Raw genomic sequence first — 19,209 nt, forward strand, 5'->3', positions numbered from 1 at the left:
AAAGCTTTGTCAAGGCATTAGGTGTATAATTTTAAAGCATTTATCTGGTTGCCAAGTGCAGTTATTTATGTTCATTATAATTCTGAATTTTTTAATTTTTTTAATTACTTAGAAGTCAGTGCTTACTGCTTTTTAAAGGCTTTGTATTTGTCATCTCACCTTAAATGTAATACCCAGATACGTCTGGGGTAGAGAAAATTGTTTTATGTGAACTAAGAGCTACCCGTAATGGAGAATGTTTATTTTTCAAGGTGGAGGATTTAATAAGCCTTGGGGAGAAGGACTGCTTGAGTCTGAAGCAGAAAGTGACTTTTCACCTGGTCACGGCTGTGCTGGTTTCTTGCTGTTCATCTTTAAAGGAAACTCACTTTCCATTTGCAATAAGAGTCTTCAGTTTGTTGCAGAAAAAAATAAAGAAGCTTGAAGGTGTCATTACTGCAGTGGTAAGTAGTGCAAAGTGTCTGGAACATTGAGTAAAGTGGCAGTCTGGCTTGTTAATCACAGCAAAACTGAAAATTGGGGGCTGAAACGCTGAATCTTTGGATTCAGCTGAATGCTGAATTAGAAAAGTTAATTGAATTACAGAATGTCAAGGTCGTGATGTTTTATACCTAATGGTTGACTGTCCCCCTTATTATCTTTATTGGGTAGTTATCTGAGTTATGCATAACTATCCTTCATGATGAAGAATTCACTAGGTATGTCAGTGCTTGAATAAAATATCACTTCATTCTATTGTTTGCTAAGAATTGATCTTTTGTATTTTAATGTTACATAAGATTTGGATCTCACCAGCTTACTCTTTGTCTTTGACAGTATCAGCTAAGAAACATGTTTCAATTGTTTATATTTTTACCTAGTACCGTATCTTGAGGTAATAAGATTATTTCTTTTAATATCTGCCCCCTGTAATAGTATTTAGTTTTTATTTGTCCTCCATCATTCAGAGGGCTCTTCATTTTAGGATTTGCAGAATGAGTCAGCATCTTTTTCACATTTCCATATGCCCTCAGGATTTTACAAGTTCTGGTCATGGTCATTGTTACCTAAAATCATATAAATTTAAAAAGAGTAATAAATCTTTGTATTTTAAAAAAGTAGCCCAGATAAGCCCTTCTTGAATTCTTTCTTTCTTATCTTTTGTGGATTGTGGTAACCTGTAGGGTGTTTGCCCTTGGTGTTAAAAGTGTGAACAATTTGGATATATATATATATATATATATATATATATATATATATATACACACACATATGTATATATACACACACACACATACACATACACATATGCAGATAAAATGCTTTATATTTAGTACCCTTTCTGGGAATCGTGGGCCTCTTTCTGGCTGTAGCAGCATATTGAGTCAGTGAAATCCCTCCAGAGAGACGTTCTCTTAGAAGTCTGGCTCTTTCCTTCCAGGTTACTGCTGTGTGCTCTCCTGTACAGAGTCTCATAATTTTCCTTCATATTTTCTCCTGCTTTTTAGTATCTGCAGTATAATTTCTAAACACCTCACATTTTGCTGCTTATTTGCAGAATTACCTGCAAGTTTGGAGATTTTACTGTGTACCCTCTTCAGATTACCTGTAACTGGGACATGAGAAAGGTCCCATTAAGGGTCTCTTAGAAATCCAGCTCCTTTCTGTGTAGAAATGTGTCACTTGATAAACACAATATATGTGACTAACGTTTGTTTTTAGATGTGTGTGTTGAGAAAATATAGGTAATGTGAAACTGTGGATAACTTGGATCTTTTTTTTTTTTTTTTTGTAAATAGTGATTGATGGTTGAATCTCTTTACAAACGTGATTGAAGCTTTTAATTCTCTCACATAAATATGCACATAGAGACACAATTTTGCATATTACCCAGACATACACATCCATTGCAGTTCTCCTGTGTATAACCCATGTTCAGAACCCCTTGTTTGTGTTGTCTTTGTCTCTTTTACCATTTCAGGAAATCCCCTCAGAATGGCATTTTGAGCTGATGATGGACAGAGAGATACCAGTGGAACTGTGGACACATTACATAGAACAGCTCAACACCGCCCAGAATATTGCTGTGGAGGATTCAGTTTTACTCATATTTTCACTGAAAAATTTTATTCATGCACTAAAGGCCCCTAAATCCTTTCCTAGAGGTAGGACAGAGTGTGACTTTTGAATGCGATACTCTAGAAATGGAACTAGTGTCTTGAGTGAAAAGTTCGCACCAGTGTGTCCACGTAAGTTTCTTTACCGTCTCTTTGTCTCCATGTCCGTGTAGAGGACGTGTGGTGGGACCCCGAACAGCTGCGAGAAGACAGCAGGGCCTATGTGCGCTTGCTCATTGGGCTCTTTGAGACGATACTCACCGGTGCTGGTGCCGTTCATTTCAGGGTCCTGATGAAACTGTTCATAAAGGTACGAAGCTCCTCTTTTTCAGGCATACTCTTCCCTCTAAGAAGATATCGCAGGGTATTTTAGTTATGACAGTTTTAATGAAAGTGAAAATAATGTGTGCTGATTATGGTGAAGACTGTGCGCTGATAAACATGGCCCTGTGAGGTAGCGCTGTCGTGACACCAGTCGGTAGGTAGGACGCAGGTGCACTTTGTTGCGTGCCTGCTGGTGTGCTAGGCCCGTTAATGTGTTTCATAATCACAACAGCCCAGGCTGTTTGGTTGATGAGTGCCATTACCAGTGAGAAAGTGCCGTCCACAGGGCTGATTTAGCATATTGTGCTACTCAGCTAAGAAATTTCAGTGACCTCCAGTGGTCGAGGCCTTTGTTCTTGGCTTCTTGCCCCTCCACAGCATTTGACACAGTTGGTGATGCTGACTCCATCTTTGAAGTACTTTCTTAATGAGGCTTCTCCAGCATCACTCGTCTTGGTTTTCTGCTTAGTGTTCTCATTTTGTTGTTGTTCGGTGTGTTCAAATGTAGAGTTGTAGCAAGTCCTTTGAATTCATTTGCATCCTTCTCGTTGGTTAAGTGTAGAAAATTTTAAGTCATGAGACAGAGCAGCAGAACATTGCAATGAAATATTTGTTTTCTGTAATTACACACTAGTGAAAAGAGGATTTGGAACCAACCGAATGTGAGTAAAAATTAAACTTCCCTGTTGTTGATTTGTTCAATTTAGGTGCATCTGCAAGATGTTTTTCAGTTCTTCAAGTTCTTTTCTGTTTTATGGACGTATGGGTCTAGCCTTTCAAATCCACTTAACTGCAGCGTGAAAACAGTGCTGCAGACCCAAGCTCTTTATATAGGGTGTGCGATGCTCTCTTCTCAGAAAGCACAGAATAAACATCAGCTGGCATCTGTCTCTTCTCCAGGTATTGTGAGTAGCCTCTTACGTTCCATCATGACCAATTTTAATGCTTTCTCTATATGTAGTTTGTGTGGATTGTACTTTGGAGAATTTCTTTTTAAGTAGAATGCTCATAGGGGCGCCTGGGTGGCTCTGTTGGTTGAGCAACCGACTTCAGCTCAGGTCATGATCTTGTGGTCCATGAATTCGAGCCCCAGGTTGTGCTCTGTGCTGACACCTCAGAGCCTGGAGCCTGCTTCAGATTCTCTGTCTCCATCTTTCTCTGCCCCTCTCCCGCTCAGTCTCTCAAAAATTAAAAAAAAAAAAAAAAAAAATGCTCACTCACATGTGCACGCACTCTCACTCACGTGCTATGTATACATGTAATTTATGTAGATGTGTGTGAACTGCTACATGTGTATAATTTTTTTATTTAAAAATTTTTTTTAACATTTATTTATTTTTGAGACCAAGAGAGACACAGCATGAGCGGGGGAGGGTCAGAGAGACAGGGAGACACAGAATCCAAAACAGGCTCCAGGCTCTGAGCTGTCAGCACAGAGCCCGATGCGGGGCTCGAACTCACAGACCGTGAGATCATGACCTGAGCCGAATCGGTCGCTTAACCGACTGAGCCACCCAGGCACCCCTACACGTGTATAATTTATATACATATATGTGAACTATATGTGTGTATGTATAAACTACTTCTAATCACCAAAACATAATAAAAATGGCAGATGATTAGGCATAGGTTGTTAATATCCTGCTCATTTTCTGAGTTTCAGCAGTTACAGGGTTATCTGGGGAAGCCAGATCATTTAGTATAGTTCCAATATTCAGCTACTTATAAAAAGGTCTCCACTCTGACAGCCTTCTTGGATTTGTCTCTTCTATCAGGTATAAGTCATTTTCAGGTTGGACACTCACTAATAAAACACTTATATTAAATTTATATTTTTTGATAAAGTGAAATTTGCAAATTTTGCAAAAGATGCAGAATTTCCTGAAGTTGATGAACATGATACTGAAAAATAGTTATTTACAAGCTATTGACAAATGAGAGAATCTGACAGAATTAGACCCTGTAGTGATTAAAGATGAGGAAATTGATGAGGATGATGGATATGATTGATTCTTCAAACCAGAAGGATTTTAATGTCAAAGGAACAAGAGTGGCTCTTGGGAAATTTGATTATGTTCTGGATTTTTTCTTTTTTTTTTATTCTAAAATCACTCTTTATAAATGTTCTGTGAAAGCAAAATGAACGATATATGCTTTTCCCAGAACAGTTTCTCAGTGTTTCTCTTTCATTAGCTTTGTGAAAGAGCACATAATTAATCATTATAATCAAGGTTTCATTAAATACAAGGTAAAGTATGTATTTAAATTTAAGTTTTTACTTGTAGAATAAAATCCCATGAATTATTTCATTACTACTTATTATAAAATTGCAGTCCCTGATTTTAGGTGGACTTAATTTAAGAAGGCTTTTTCAGGTTTTGTTTTGTTTTGTTTTTTTCCTTTGGATGAGAAAGATTTACTGCACATTTTTAAAAACTTTAATCCTTTAATTAATATGTTATAGGTATTGTTCTATATTATTACTTAGTAAACACAGAAATTTATTTACATGCAAATGTCTGCAGATTATTCCATTGCATGGAAATAGCCTGATTTATTTAAATGGTTATTTTCTGTTAAAGGTATGTATATTTTATTTAGAGGTCATAACTACTTTGATTTTCTAATTAAGTATAAAATGTCTATTATCTTTTGATATCAAAGGCAGAGGTTCCTGAGGGATAGATGTCTCTTCGTCTATAAATAGCAGGACCAAAAGACTTCACTTTTCCCCAGAATTGCTGCAAGATCGACTCCCTGTCTGCCCCTCTGCCTTGTCATCTGTTACCTCCATTCTTCCTAAAGAACTTTTGCATTTATGCTGCTTAGAAATGTCCCAGTAGTCCACTGAAACCAGAACAGGTGCACCTAATTCCCCTTAGAAGCTCAAGGCCTATGCACTGGAGTCCTGGAGGGCCATTGTGGAAGGTCACTCAGTGCCCCCAGCCTCCGGGCACCCACTCCAGTGCACAGGGAGCTTCTGTCTGCACCTGCTCTGTAAGGACTCTGGGAGGTGCTGGTATTTGTTTTAATCTGTTTATTAAAAATGTGACACTGTTCAAAAGAAAAAGATACTGCAATATTAAAATATTACGGTACAGTATTTATGAATTTTTGTCAGTGGCTTAGGAATCTAACCAACATTTATTACTTTCTGTGGAGATATGCGTTCCAGCTCAGTCTTGCATATAGCGAGTTTTGTTAAATGAATGAACATTTAACATCATTTGTAAGATGTAGACTGCCTTTGGTTTTTTAATACTTGACCAATATAGTAAATGTATTCATAAGTTTAAAACCAAAGCTCAGTATTTTTTTCAATCTTTATGTAAAATATCCTATTTTAAATCTAAATAAAATGACTTGGGAAAACAGAGTCACATAGACTTTTAAACGGAAGAAAATTCCTAAAAGCTGATAGTTTTAATAAGGTAGCTTTTGTTTACCGTGAGTTCTAGTATTTAACTTGAAGGTGGTAACTGTAGTACTTAGTACTTTGATTTGTTTTTGCATTTGGATTTTTCTGGAAGCTCTGTACCACTATACAGGGAATTTTAGCAAATAGTGACTTGGCCTGAAGCTGCCCTTTGTGTGAATTGAAATTTCCAGCTGTTGCTGACTTTATTTTATAAATTAACCTTACAGAGACTAGGAAAGATTGCCAGCCTTTACATGACCTTCTCAGAAAAGTTTGACAGTTTGTTGAGCTCTTTCGTAGCATTCCAGAAATGGAATATATGGAATGGATCATTAGTAGCAAAATGAAAGTCACCACAGTTTGCCCCAGTAGATAGCATGGAATAAAGCTTAAATAACACTTAACCGTGAGAGGAATTTAGGAGTCTTTTTATCCCGGAGACGTAGTTTCAAAAGACTTCAATCCAGTTGATCTTACAGATGCATTCTGCCAGATCTTGAAAGCAGGTTTTTCAGTGCTGTTGGACTGAGCAGGGCATAAAACAAAGGAGAGGTTCCAGATTCTTTGTCTAAAATGAGTATAACATTGAAAATTGACAACACTTAAGAGACAGAAACAAGACGACAGGCCAAGTTGCTTTGAATAATAATGCAAAATTTCTAAATAAAATATTTGTAAATTGAGTCCAGCATATTCTTAAAAAGCAAGTATCTGCCCAAATAAAGTTCATTCCAACAATATAAAATTGGTTCAAAATAAAGAACTCTTAATTGGCCATATCAGTGTTAAAGGATTATCATTTTCCAAGAATTTAAAAGGCATTCGATAAAAATCAGTAATTCTAATTTTGTGGCAGCAAAATAGGAGTAATGAGAAAAATACTCAAATCAAAAGCTAGCATCTTCATAGCAGAGTTGGGAAAACAAAAGCATTCCTGTTGAATCCATCACCAAACTGGACACGGCGTTAGAAGTAGTAGTTGGCAGAAATAGCTGTTTGAGACACTGATGGAATGGATGAGTGATGAGGCTGTGGGATTCTTAGGTGCGTTATGAAATAGGACATCTGAGGCTAACTGTTTGAAAACATGTAAATAAAAGTTTGACTCCAGCCTTATTTCCTTAGACAAAATTTCACATGAATTAAAGATTTCACATTAAAAAAGAACAACATAGCTCTAGTGTTAGAAGAAAACATGGAGTACGTGTGGCCTCTCTAAATATTTAATATAGATTCACACACTTGAACAGCTCAGAGCAGGGACAGCCTCTCTAAGCATCATACAAAATTAGAAGAAAAGTGGGACTGAAACTTCTACGTTATAAAAAATTACAGGGGTGCGTGGGTGGCTCAGTCAGTCAGGTATCTGACTCTCGATTTTGGCTCAGGTCATGATCTCATGGTTTGTGGGATCAGGCCCCACATCAGGCTCTGCGGTGCTTGGGATTCTCTGTCTCCCTGTCTCTCTGCCCCTCCTGTTTGTGTGCGCGTTCTCTCAAAAGAAATCAAGTTAAAAAAAATTATAAAATACAATTAAGGACAAAGTATTTGCAAAGTATGGTGCACAATGAGAAGTTTCCTCTGCACACTTACCAAGACGTATGTATGTATGGAGATGCTTGTTGTAGCAGTTTTAATGCTGAAAGACTGGAAGCAGCTGAACTTACCAGTAAGATAATGGTTTAAATGATATAGAAAATGCAATGGAGAACAGTACAGTTTTAAAAGAATGGTTTTAGAAGAATGATATACATACATAAACACCCACACACACCCTTGGGTGGCAAACGGTTCCAAATAAATTTGAAATGTGATAGTTCTTGAAGCAGGGTTGTGTGCATATGTACACCCCTGTGCTCTGCTCTCATTTGTGTGTTTTCAAAAGGGTGAGCTCGCATATATCTAACATTTTTCTAGAACGGTAAACATAATTAAACAGTGAATGGTCTTGAGAGAGAATTTCAGTGGGGAGGAAAACTTCAACATATCCCTTAGGTGCTATTTCAGTTTTGTACTGTTTCAGTTTTTTAAATTGCTACTAAAATTGTTTTCCCTTTGGTTTTAGTGGTGACATCTCTACTCATTAATCTGGGAAGCCCCATAAAAGAAGTACGAAGGGCCTCCATTCTTTGTCTCCAGGCCCTCAGTGGAGTGGTGTCTCATTTCCATCTGGTAATAGATCATTTGGTTCCTAAAACAGAGGAGATCACCTCAGATGCCACCTATGTTACTCAGGTAAATTCCTCCGCAGAGAAGGTTGAATGTGTGCACTCCTGTATGGACACACGAACAGTTTCCTCCTCCTTTGACATTTTGCTTTATAGGGATTTTGATCGACTTAAGTCACTGAATTTAGAAACTGATGGCGATATCCGTACATCTTTCTCCTCCCATTTTTAAAAGATAGGAGTATAATGTTTCATTCATTTCTGTTCTGCTTTCTTTGGCTAAAAGGCCAGTATTTGGCTTTTAATCATAAGCTAACTGAGAGGTATTGGTACCCTTTCCAGGGGAAATGAAAAATGATAAGTAGCATCACATCATTTGAAAGAATCTTCCATAATTAACACCTTTAGCCTTTGTAGTTCCTTAGCTCTTTTTCATCCAATTTCCTTTTTGGTGCCCTAGGATTTGGCTGCTTTATTTGAAGAACTGCGGAGAGAAAAGAAACTAAAATCTCATCAGAAATTATCAGAAACTTTGAAAAACCTACTTAGTTGTGTATATAGTTCCCCATCTTATATTGCAAAGGATTTGATGAAAGTACTTCAGGAAGTCAGCGGTGAGGTATGTGCAGTTCAGGCGGCTTGTAGTTTCGTGTGTTCTTACTAAGCACTGTTGGAGCTGCTCATCGTATCTAGGAAGATGTGTCCAAGAGTTAAACAGATGCGTGCCGCACACTCAGAAGTGAAAATTCTCTTACTCGTTTGGGAGGGGGAAGCATTATAGTGTAGAAAAAGACACAGGATGCAAAAAGCAAATATTGTGGGGGTTTTTTCCTTTTTAAAATTGTGTGTTATCCCTACCTAGTCAGTTACTTGATTTTAAGTGGATTTAAAAAAACATATGGGGGAAACACTGAAGAGGCACTGCTGAAAAAATTGTTGGTTTGTGTCTTTTCTTCAGGTGAAAATCTTCCACAAGGTAATAGTTTTGGACATAAGCCTGTGAACGTTCCAGAATCGTTTGTTCATTTTTTAAATGTATGTGGTTGACCATTTTTCTGGGGGGAAGGTCCATAGCTTTCATGATGTTGTTAAGGAAGCCTGTGATCCCAGTGAAAGAGGTTGTGAAGCACCTGCTTCTGTGAAGGAGCATGCTGGTCAGCACAGGAGCACCTCTTCATCCTAGGGTTCCAAAAATGCCTAGATGCTTCGCCAGTCTGGGACTGACGACAACTTGGAGAACTGAAATGGGATAAAGTGGTGTGGAAACCACATGATCAGATTTTCCTGGTGGGAGCAAACAGAAGGCATTTATCAGCTCTTTGTCATCCCTGGTGTAGTTTAAACTAGGAATTGATGGGGCACCTGGGTAGCTCAGTCGGTTAAGTGCCTGGCTGCTGGTTTCAGCTCAGGTCATGATCTCACCAGTTCGTGAGTTCGAGCCCCGCATCAAGCTGTGCCCTGAATTGCCTGCTTGTGATTCTCTGTCTCCCTGTGTCCCTGCCCTTCCCCTGCTTGCTCTCTATCTCTGTCTCTCTCTCAAAATAAATAAATATTTTAAAAATATTAAAATAAATAAACTAGGAATTGACAATATTGTTCTGTAAAGAACCAAATAGAAATATTTTAGGACTGTAAGGCTACACAGTCTTTCTTGCAGGTACTTATTAGCTCTGCCATTGTATTGCGAAAGCCATGGTCACTTACGTAAACAAATGAGCATAGCTATGTTTCAGTAAATAAAATTTACAAAAATACATGGTCCTCTGGATTTGGCCCACAAGCCATAATTTGTTAGCATTTTGGTTTAGTTTTTAAAGGCTTCACATATATAACATGAATTAATATTATATCAATTTGGAAGCTCTGGGGGAAACATGCAATGTTTTAGAGAAAGCTAAAACTTCTTTTTGTGGCCTGAGACTTTAGTTTGTATTTCCTGTTTTCAGAAAGTCTTGGGACACTCACAAATGATTCATCTCTGAAGGGTTTAGAGCCTGTTTTTGTAATGTATTATTTATTTATTTATTTAAATTTACTTATTTTGAGAGAGACCGCACAAGCGGGGGAAGGGCAGAGAGAGAAGGGATCCAAAGCAGGCTCCTTACTGACAGCAGAGAGCCCAATATGGGACTCGAACCCACAAACCTCTGAGATCATGACCAGAAGTCAGACGCTTAACCAACTGAGCCACCCAGGTGCCCGCCCCTGTAATGTTTAGTTTTGAAAGAGAGAGAGACAGACAGACAGAGCATGAGTTGGGGAGGGGCAGAGAGGCAGGGCTCAAACTTCTGAACTGTGATCATGGCTCGAGGAGCTGGATGCTTAACGAAGTGAGCCACCCAGGCGCCCCTAGAGCTTTTGGCCATTACAGAATGAACTTCAGGGGAGACTTCAGTGCTTAATTGGATTAAATGCCATTTCTCATGTCTAAGAGATCATCTTTATTGGGGCTTTTTTCTCCAGGCTGTGCTCCCAGTCTTGGAACATCATCTCTTTGGATGTCTTTGTAAAGCAAGCAAAATTATATATCAGTAACTGTTTACTATTGAATTGCCCAAACTTTAGATGGTGCTTTCTCAGCTGTTGCCTATGGCTGAACAACTGTTAGAAAAGATCCAAAAGGACCCGACAGCTGTCCTGAAAGATGAGGCCATTATTTTGCAACTCACTCTGGGAAAATATAATGAATATTCAGCATCCCTTTTACATAAGGACCCAAAGAGCCTAGATATATTTATAAAAGCCGTGCATACAACAAAGGAACTTGGCGCAGGAATGCCAACCATTCAGATTACAGCCCTTGAAAAGGTCAGTGATTTTTTTCAGAAACTAAAATATGTTCAAGCTTTTAAATTTTGTACTGTTTTACTTGGAGAGGCTTAAGTGGAAATGTCTTAAAAGGAATATAATATATTTGATCTGTTTTTGCAAAATTGAGTAATGTACATGTGTGTCGAAAAGAACTGCATTTTAACTGACAAAATGAGTAATGATTTTACGTTGTAAGAGAGAGTGGCTTTAAGGTCATTTTTGGAATTCATGTTTCTTCGTTGAGCTCACTTGCCTTTTTTCTATACCCTCTAGATTACAAAGCCATTTTTTGCAGCTATAGCAGATGAAAAAGTTCAGCAGAAGCTTTTGCACATGTTGTTTGATTTATTGGTGAACTGTAAAAATTCACATTGTGCTCAGACCGTTAACAGTGTTTTTAAAGGGGTAAGTTGCAAACTTTCTGTAACTTGTTTATTAACGTTTGTTCTCTCAGGGACACCATGTTTAACTGTCCCTGATTTCCAGTGCATTTAGGAAGTCAGATGTTAGTGTCAACAAGAATCCTGGACAAGAAGCTCATAGAAAAGTGCAAAATCAAAATATAAGTTTTCATCATGATTTTTATTGTGTGAAATACTTACAGTGTTAAGCAGGTAGGGTATGTATGTTAGGTTGGATCTTACTCATATTAAATGGGATCTACCTGGTTTATGCAGGGATGTTCAACTGGGTATAGGCTATACTTAATTTAAATAGGTGTGTAATGACATACATATAATGAGACTGAGAATCTGCTTGTTGATTTATGTGTATATTAAAACATAGCTGTACATCAGAATAACCACCTGGTTATTCTGTGTTTGTTTTGCTGTTAAAAAAATAACTTAGAAAACAAGTTCACAAAAACAGGTAATAATATGGGCAAGTTCTATCCAGTTTTAGCAGTTCTCAGAATTTTGACATATTTTCTTAGATTTCTAAGATGCATTAAATGAAACAAATTAAGATACAGAGTAGTGTGTATAATACAGTCCTGTTTGTGTGTGTGTGGTGTGTGTGTGTGTGTGTGTGTGTGTGTGTGTTTTAATATTTATGCAGGTGTTGGTATGTGGGAAGTACATAAGGTGTTTGCCTTTGGGGATTGATTTGAGCTCTAGAGTCATAGGAAAATGTAAAAGTGACATGGATGTTTTCACTGTATCTTTTTTTTTTTTTTTATGTTTATTTTGAGAGAAAGAGTGTGAGTGGGGGAGGGCAGCGAGAGGAGGGGAGAGAATCCCAAGCAGGCTCCATACTGTCAGCTCAAAGCCTAATGCAGGGTGCATTCTCATGAACTGTAAGATCATGACCTGAGCTGAAATCCAGAGTAAGTCAGCGTTTATTTCTCTGATGTTATCCCGTGCAAGTGTATCATCGACCATTCTTCCTTCATATTTCAGATTTCTGTTAATGCTGAACAAGTCAGAATAGAACTGGAGCCACCAGATAAAACGAAGTCCTTGGGCACAATTCAGCAAACAAGAAGGCAAAAAATGCAGCAGAAGTAAGAGCTATGTGTTCAGTGAGAAAGTGCCCTTTGTTCCCCAGGCCTTAATGTTATGAAACCATTACGATTTTTTTGATACCTGTCAGTTTGGCGTATGTGGGTATGATAATTTTTACTTAGCATTCATAATGTTTGCTTTTCTAATATTTTCTTACCTGTTTCACAGAAAATCACAAGATCTAGAATCCGTTCAGGAAGTTGGAGGTTCTTACTGGCAAAGAGTAACCCTCATCCTAGAATTACTGCAGCACAAAAAGAAACTCAAAAGTCCTCAGATACTGATACCGACTCTTTTTAACCTGCTAGCAAGGTAATGACACTTGCCTTTGCCTTTGATCTGTGAGAGAATAGGATTCTAATTCCTGCATGTCTTCTCTAACAGTCTGTTTTCAACAGTCTTTTCTTGTTTAACTAGTCTGTAAAATAAAGCAAGTACTGTAGTTGAAAGATGAAAAGAAAGGTTTTAGGTACCCTTTGCCAGTTCCCCAAATTGTGTAGTAAGTGACCACTCCTACTATAGCCTACTTTTTAACTTTCAACACCACATCTCTTGGGCATCTTGTATTGAAAGACACAGTGTGAAACTTGCTATGTTTTTAGGTGTAAATTACTAGATTGATAGCTCTGGTATATGCCACTGTAGTGTGGATATTCTCTTTTACTGTCTGAAAAGCAGAGTAATTTGCAAGGTTGTCCTCTGAGGTTTCAAGTAAGTTCATGGAAAGTACAACAGAGAGGGTTTGACATTAAGCACCTACCTGCATGAGAAAAAAATTAGCATTAGAATCTTACATCTTGTTTACAGTCTATGTTTGATGTTAATATTTTAGTTATTCCTAATGAAGTATGTGTTGTGGACAATGGTCTTTAATGTATCACTGAAATTGTGTAACTCTTTGACTTCCCATTATGTTTTTTTTCTGGGGGGTCCTGAAGGAGTTTAGAACCTTTGCCACCAGAGCAGGGAAATATGGAATACACCAAACAATTAATACTTAGTTGTTTGCTTAACATCTGCCAGAAGCTCTCTCCAGAAGGTGGCAAAATACCAAAGGGTATGTACTTTGTTGGAAGGAAAGGGTGGAAGAACTCACTGCTCTGTGTGTGAACGTACCTACCACTTAGAGAGTTTTTTCTTTTTCATCACTGTAGATGTTCTAGATGAGGAGAAGTTCAATGTGGAATTGATTGTCCAGTGCATCCGTGTTTCAGAGATGCCTCAGACCCATCACCATGCCCTTTTACTTTTGGGTACTGTGGCTGGAATATTTCCTGTAAGTATTAAGTTTGAGACTTCAGCAGATATTTTAGGTATTTTCTTTCTTCAGTGGAAATAACCTAAGTGCTCACTGGTTTGAAATCAGTGGACTTTGGGTCTCATTGGCGGGACTCTCAGCCCTGTCTCTTAATAGCTGAGACAGTGTGAGCTGTTTGATCTTGCTAAGCTTCGGGTCCTCTTTTTGTAAAGTGGCAGTAATAGTAACCTTCTCGTAGGATTATCGTGAAGATGTGACTAGGTAGTTTATGGTTCGCACAGAGCCTAGCACAGTGTAACTGTGTTAGTGTTATTTGAAAAAAGTTAACTGTCCTGTTCTCCTCAGACAGCTTTCAACCAGTGACTTGAGAAAAGTAATTGGATTATAAACTGCCTTAGTTAGAGAAATCATGTCCGTTATAGAAATACATCTTTTGAAGAGATTGAAGTTTTTTCCTATCAGGGATTTAGGTCACGGGTTCTTAACTGGGGTTCTCCATGAGCTTTAGCGGTCTTTCTATGCTAACATCATGTGCTAAATTTTATGAGTCTAGGATTTTTTTTTCTTTGAAGAGAGTCAGTAGCCCTCAGAGGAGTTGATAATCCAGCAACAATTAAAAATCATTGATATTTTTTCTTTGTTTTTATTGAAATATAGTTCATACACCATTAAATTCAACCATTTAAATAGTTGTACTATTCACTGGTTTCACTATGTTCACAAAGTTGTATACCCACCACTATTATCTCCTTCCAGAACATTTTCATCATGCCAAAAGAAACGCCATGCTCATTAACTGTCACTTCTCATTCCATCTGTCAGTACAGTTTCTGCCCTGGCAACCATTAATCTACTTTGTCTCTATAGGTTTGCCTCTTCTGGACATTACCTATAAAAAGAATCCTGTAATATGTGCCCTTTTTAATGTCTGAAACATTAAAGTGAAAACACTTAAGCATCATACTTTCAAGGTTCACCCATGTTGAAGCTTGAATCAGTATTCCTTTTTATGGCTGAGTAATACTCCACTGTATGCAGATACCATGTTTTGCTTATTTGTTTATCAGTTGATGGATATTTAAGTTGTTTCTACTTTCTGGTGTATGCCTAGTAGTGGAATTGCTGGGTCGTAAGTTAACTTTAATATTCTAAGAAACTGCCAGACTGTTTCCATAGCATCTATAATATCATTTTGTAACCACCAGCAGAATATGAGAATCCTAATTTCTCCATATCTTCACTGCTAGTTGGTACTGTCTTTTTTTTTTTTTTTTTTTTTTAAGTTTATTTTTGAGAGAGAAAGAGTGTGTGTGAGCAGGGGAGGGGTAGAGAGGGAGTGAGACACAGATTCCGAAGCAGTCTGCAGGCTCTGAGCTGTCAGTACAGAGCCCGACAGGGGGCTCAAACCCACAAACTGAGATCATGACCTGAGCTGAAGTCAGATGCTTAGCTGACTGAGCCACCCAAGCATCCCTTACTTTTTTTTTTTTTTTTTTTTTTTTGTCATCCTAGTCTGTGTGAAGTATCTTACGATTTGGAGTTTGCATTTCCCTGAACTGATAATGTTGAGCATCTTTTCATGTGCTCAGTGACCATTTGTTTAATCTTTGGAGAAATGCCTTTGGAAATCCTTTGCCTGTTTTTCAGTGGGGTATTTCTTCTTTTATTACTGAGTTATAATGAATCATTGATATTTGATATGCTTAAAACAGAAAATGCTGAAAGGTGTGTTTCCTTTCAGGATAAAGTTCTACACAATATCATGTCTATTTTCACATTTATGGGAGCCAGTGTCATGCGTCTAGATGACACTTACAGTTTTCAAGTTATTAACAAGACAGTGAAAATGGTTATCCCAGCACTTATTCAGGTGAGCTGTTTTAATACCATTGTTTGTATTTCTTTTAATTTTATAATTGTATATAGTATGAAACTTAAGTGACATTACAAGCCTTTCTGAAATGCTCAAGTGTTTGTGCTTCTGAAATTTTAGAATGATGGAGCTAAGAATGAGTCTTAGTAACAATGTCCTTTCCAAAAGCATGAACATGCATCGCTGGTTCTGCTTTGCTGGGAGGGCATAACTGTACACATGTCTTAGCATTAATCTGACAGAGTGAATTTACATTTGCTGTATATTTCAGGACATTGCAGTTGGATAATACCCTTACTCATGTCAGTGAAGATAGGACATTTTAGAGCTCCAGTGGCAAATTTGTGAATACGCAATTTCAACAAACATTTTCCAAATGTTCTCTAAGAGCCAGGTACTCAAAGAGATGATTGGGTCTCTCTGCCAATTTGAAAAGCAGCCTTGAAGGTGAAAGAGCTTGGTCATCTGCTTGAGTTTTCTGTTTACCCCTACTTGTTGTTAATGCCTTTCTCACATTGTTGACCATTCCAACGATGACAGCACCGTCTCCTTTTAATCTTGGTATTTGGTTGATATTGTCTGTCCAACAGGTCCCAACAAGTAGGGGACACAGATCTAAAAAAAAATAGCTGTATGCACAGTAGCATGTATGCCGGTAGAATAGATGAGTGGTGAAGGGTTCAGAATAGAGGATGGCACATGTCGGCCCCGAAGACCACAGTTTCAGAAGGAATAGAATTTGAACTGGCATAAATGAAGGGCAGGACTTGCTCGGTAAAAAGGCGAGGTCTGGGAGCATGCACCGTGTGTGTCAAGAAAGTGACGTCACTCAGTTCGTGGAGTGCAGCGTTGAGACAGGGAGAAGTGGAGGGCATTGGTTCATTGGTTCATTCGTGCGAGAGGTTGTTATTCATTCTTTAATTCAACAGCCGCGTTTGAAGGATCAGTACCAGAGTTAAATGGTTTGAACTTTATTCTGAAAGCAGCAGGGAGTTGTTGGCCTTTCTGTACTCTGCTTATGTAGACTGTACCCGTTCTTCTTGGGGCAGAGCACAAGTCCTGCTTGATTTGTGCAGCCTCTCGGTTGGCCTGAGAGCAGACCTGTTGTAAGTGCCCCATACTTGGCATCTGCCATTCATTGCCTGCTAGTGTTCTCTTTCCACGTGTGAGTCTTGTTTCATACAGATGATGAATCTTCGGGGCTGGGCTCACATCCTACACCTTGTATTCTCCTGGGAGCCAACAGTGCCTGGGACACCGTCTGTACTCTTTGAATATTTATTGATAGGTCTTTGATTATTCAGATTCTTTTGATAACTTTTTTTGGCGCATCTGAAGGCCGTGGACATTCCGTGTCCACTTAAAAGCTTCTTTTGTGGAGGGTTGTTTGCTCCTACTCACTGTCCCTGCTTGCTGTTCTGCAGTCTGATGGTGGAGACTCGGTGGAAGTCACAAGAAACGTGGAAGAGGTCGTGGTGAAAATCGTGAACGTATTTGTGGATGCGCTGCCCCACGTCCCAGAGCACAGGCGCCTGCCCATCCTCGTTCAGCTTGTCGACACGCTGGGTGCAGAAAGATTCCTCTGGGTCCTCCTCGTCCTCCTTTTTGAACAGTATGTCACGAAAACAGTGCTGCTGGCTGCCTGTGGAGAAAAGGTCAGAGTATAGAGTGGGGTGATTAGAAGGAAAATGTTCGTGTTTATGAAGCATGGGGCTGCTGGTGCTCATGTCGATTTAACAGTCCTTGCTCGCAACTGTTTGTAAAGAGGTTTTTGACGTTCTTTACAGCTGCTTTCCGAGCCTGTGGCACTTGGAATATCCTCCATAGCAACTGATATCTGCTGTAGGTGATTCGACCTAAGAACTGGTCTAGTACGATGCTGGGTGGTTCTATTTTCAGCCTAACAGCACAGCTGAAAAGTGATTAAACTGTGTCTCTTGAAAGTGGTTTTTAAGGCATTTCTTGGGGGAAAGGGAGGAATGTCTACGTCATCAAAATGGTTACAACATGGTGGTGGTTTTGAAGAGCCCTGTTTGGATGGATGAGGGCAGAACTTAGAGGCCGAGGACTGCTTTTAAATGACTTTCTAGACACAGGATCTGGGAATAGAGGTAGACACATTCTGAGCAAAAGGGTATGTTCAGTTCTGCTAAAAATCATAATGCAGATTATCCTGGAATAATGCCAACATTCTTCTCATAAATTGGCATTTTTAGGTAAGAAGCTCAGTAATTCATTCATCTGGTGATACACGTGACTATAAGGAACAGTATGTAATGCCTTTGCATGCCAAGAAATACTTTTCAACTACTTCCATCGTTTGTACTTAGTTACATAAATTTGATAGGGATAATTACATAAATTCGATATCGAACAGGGATAAATTCAATAATTTCTTTTCTCTATACAGGATGCTATTTTAGAGGCAGACACTGAATTTTGGATTTCAGTCTGTTGTGAATTTAGTGTCCAACATCAGATACAAAGCTTGATGAATATTCTTCAGTACTTAATGAAGCTGCCAGAGGAAAAAGAAGGTCAGTCATAATCAGGTGTTCATTGTTGAATCTGAAAGCTCCAGAGGTGCAGAAGACCAGACCGGTCATCCTCAGAGCGCATGGTACATCTTAGAAGGGATTTTATGAGTAACTTAATAATTTTTATGTGATGGTGTGCTTTCTCAAATCCTTACAGAAAATGGTAAGTAGGATTTCTCCTTGCCTCTCCTCACACATTGGCATTGACTTTTTTGTTTAAATTTATTTATTTAAATTCAAGTTAGTTAACATACAGTGTAGTATTGGTTTCAGGAGTAGAACCCAGTGATTCATCGCATATATAACACCCAGTGCTTATCCCAACAAGTGCCCTCCTTAGTGCCCATCACCGATTTAACACGTGCCCCCTACCCACCTCCCCTCCAGCAACCCTCAGTTTGTTCTCTCTTTAAGAGTCTCTCATGGTTGGTCTCCCTCTCTCTTTTTATCTTATTTTCCCTTCTCATCCCTTTTGTTCACCTGTTTTGTTTCTTAAATTCCACATGTGAGTGAAATCATATGACATCTGTCTTTTCTCTGCTTGACTTCCTTCTCTTAGCCTGATACACTCTAGTTCCATCCATGTTGTTGTAAATTGCAAGATTTCATTCTTTTTGATCACCCAGTAGCATTCCATTATGTGTATATATACATTTTCCTTATCCGTTTGTCAGTTGGACATTTGGGCTCTTTCCATACTTTGGCTACTGTTGATAGTGCTGCTATGAACATTGGGGTACATGTGCCCCTTCGAATCAGCACATTGGCTTTTATACCTCTGTCCTTTTGTGTGGATGTTTTGGCTGTGGAGTATTACAGGTATATCCAGGATGAATTGTAGTAAAATGACAGCAGGTTAGCAGCAACGTATTAGCTGTGCCTTAACTTCTCAGAATATTTGTGAAGACGTTGACAAGAAAAAAAAACAAACAGGTGCCACAACTTTGGTAACTAAATATTAAATTTTTACCATATATGTGAGTCTTGAAAAAAATTCCACTAATTGCAGCACCAATTAGACTGGTTTAAGAAAGGGTTTGATGTGTTCTTAGTTCTCTGCCCTTTGAAACAGAGCAGCAAGGAGCATTGGAAAGAAGATACTAAGGACCCCATGGAGACTGTTTTCTGTGTGGCCAGCTGTTTGGCCGGGCTTGTGGTCCCACAGTCTGCTTAGGTTTGGCAGGGACAGACCAGGAGCCTGGAGAGCCGTGTGTGGTGA

The 19,209-nt window shown here is 38.7% G+C and overlaps 1 protein-coding gene across 1 annotated transcript in view; it reads left to right on the forward strand.

Moving 5' to 3' along the window:
* The window catches only part of HEATR1 (HEAT repeat containing 1), a 52,090-nt gene that overhangs the window by 17,586 nt on the left and 15,295 nt on the right, over window positions 1-19,209 (forward strand). The window contains exons 17-31 of the mRNA XM_049646097.1: window positions 252-443; window positions 1,961-2,144; window positions 2,270-2,406; window positions 3,128-3,320; window positions 7,904-8,073; window positions 8,467-8,625; window positions 10,572-10,814; window positions 11,091-11,222; window positions 12,218-12,321; window positions 12,491-12,634; window positions 13,261-13,379; window positions 13,477-13,598; window positions 15,322-15,450; window positions 16,878-17,108; window positions 17,864-17,990. Coding sequence (XP_049502054.1) covers window positions 252-443; window positions 1,961-2,144; window positions 2,270-2,406; window positions 3,128-3,320; window positions 7,904-8,073; window positions 8,467-8,625; window positions 10,572-10,814; window positions 11,091-11,222; window positions 12,218-12,321; window positions 12,491-12,634; window positions 13,261-13,379; window positions 13,477-13,598; window positions 15,322-15,450; window positions 16,878-17,108; window positions 17,864-17,990 — 2,386 coding nt within the window. The remainder of the gene's footprint in view (window positions 1-251; window positions 444-1,960; window positions 2,145-2,269; window positions 2,407-3,127; window positions 3,321-7,903; window positions 8,074-8,466; window positions 8,626-10,571; window positions 10,815-11,090; window positions 11,223-12,217; window positions 12,322-12,490; window positions 12,635-13,260; window positions 13,380-13,476; window positions 13,599-15,321; window positions 15,451-16,877; window positions 17,109-17,863; window positions 17,991-19,209) is intronic.

Source organism: Panthera uncia, chromosome D2, assembly GCF_023721935.1.
Source record: "Panthera uncia isolate 11264 chromosome D2, Puncia_PCG_1.0, whole genome shotgun sequence".
Taxonomy (NCBI): domain Eukaryota; kingdom Metazoa; phylum Chordata; class Mammalia; order Carnivora; family Felidae; genus Panthera; species Panthera uncia.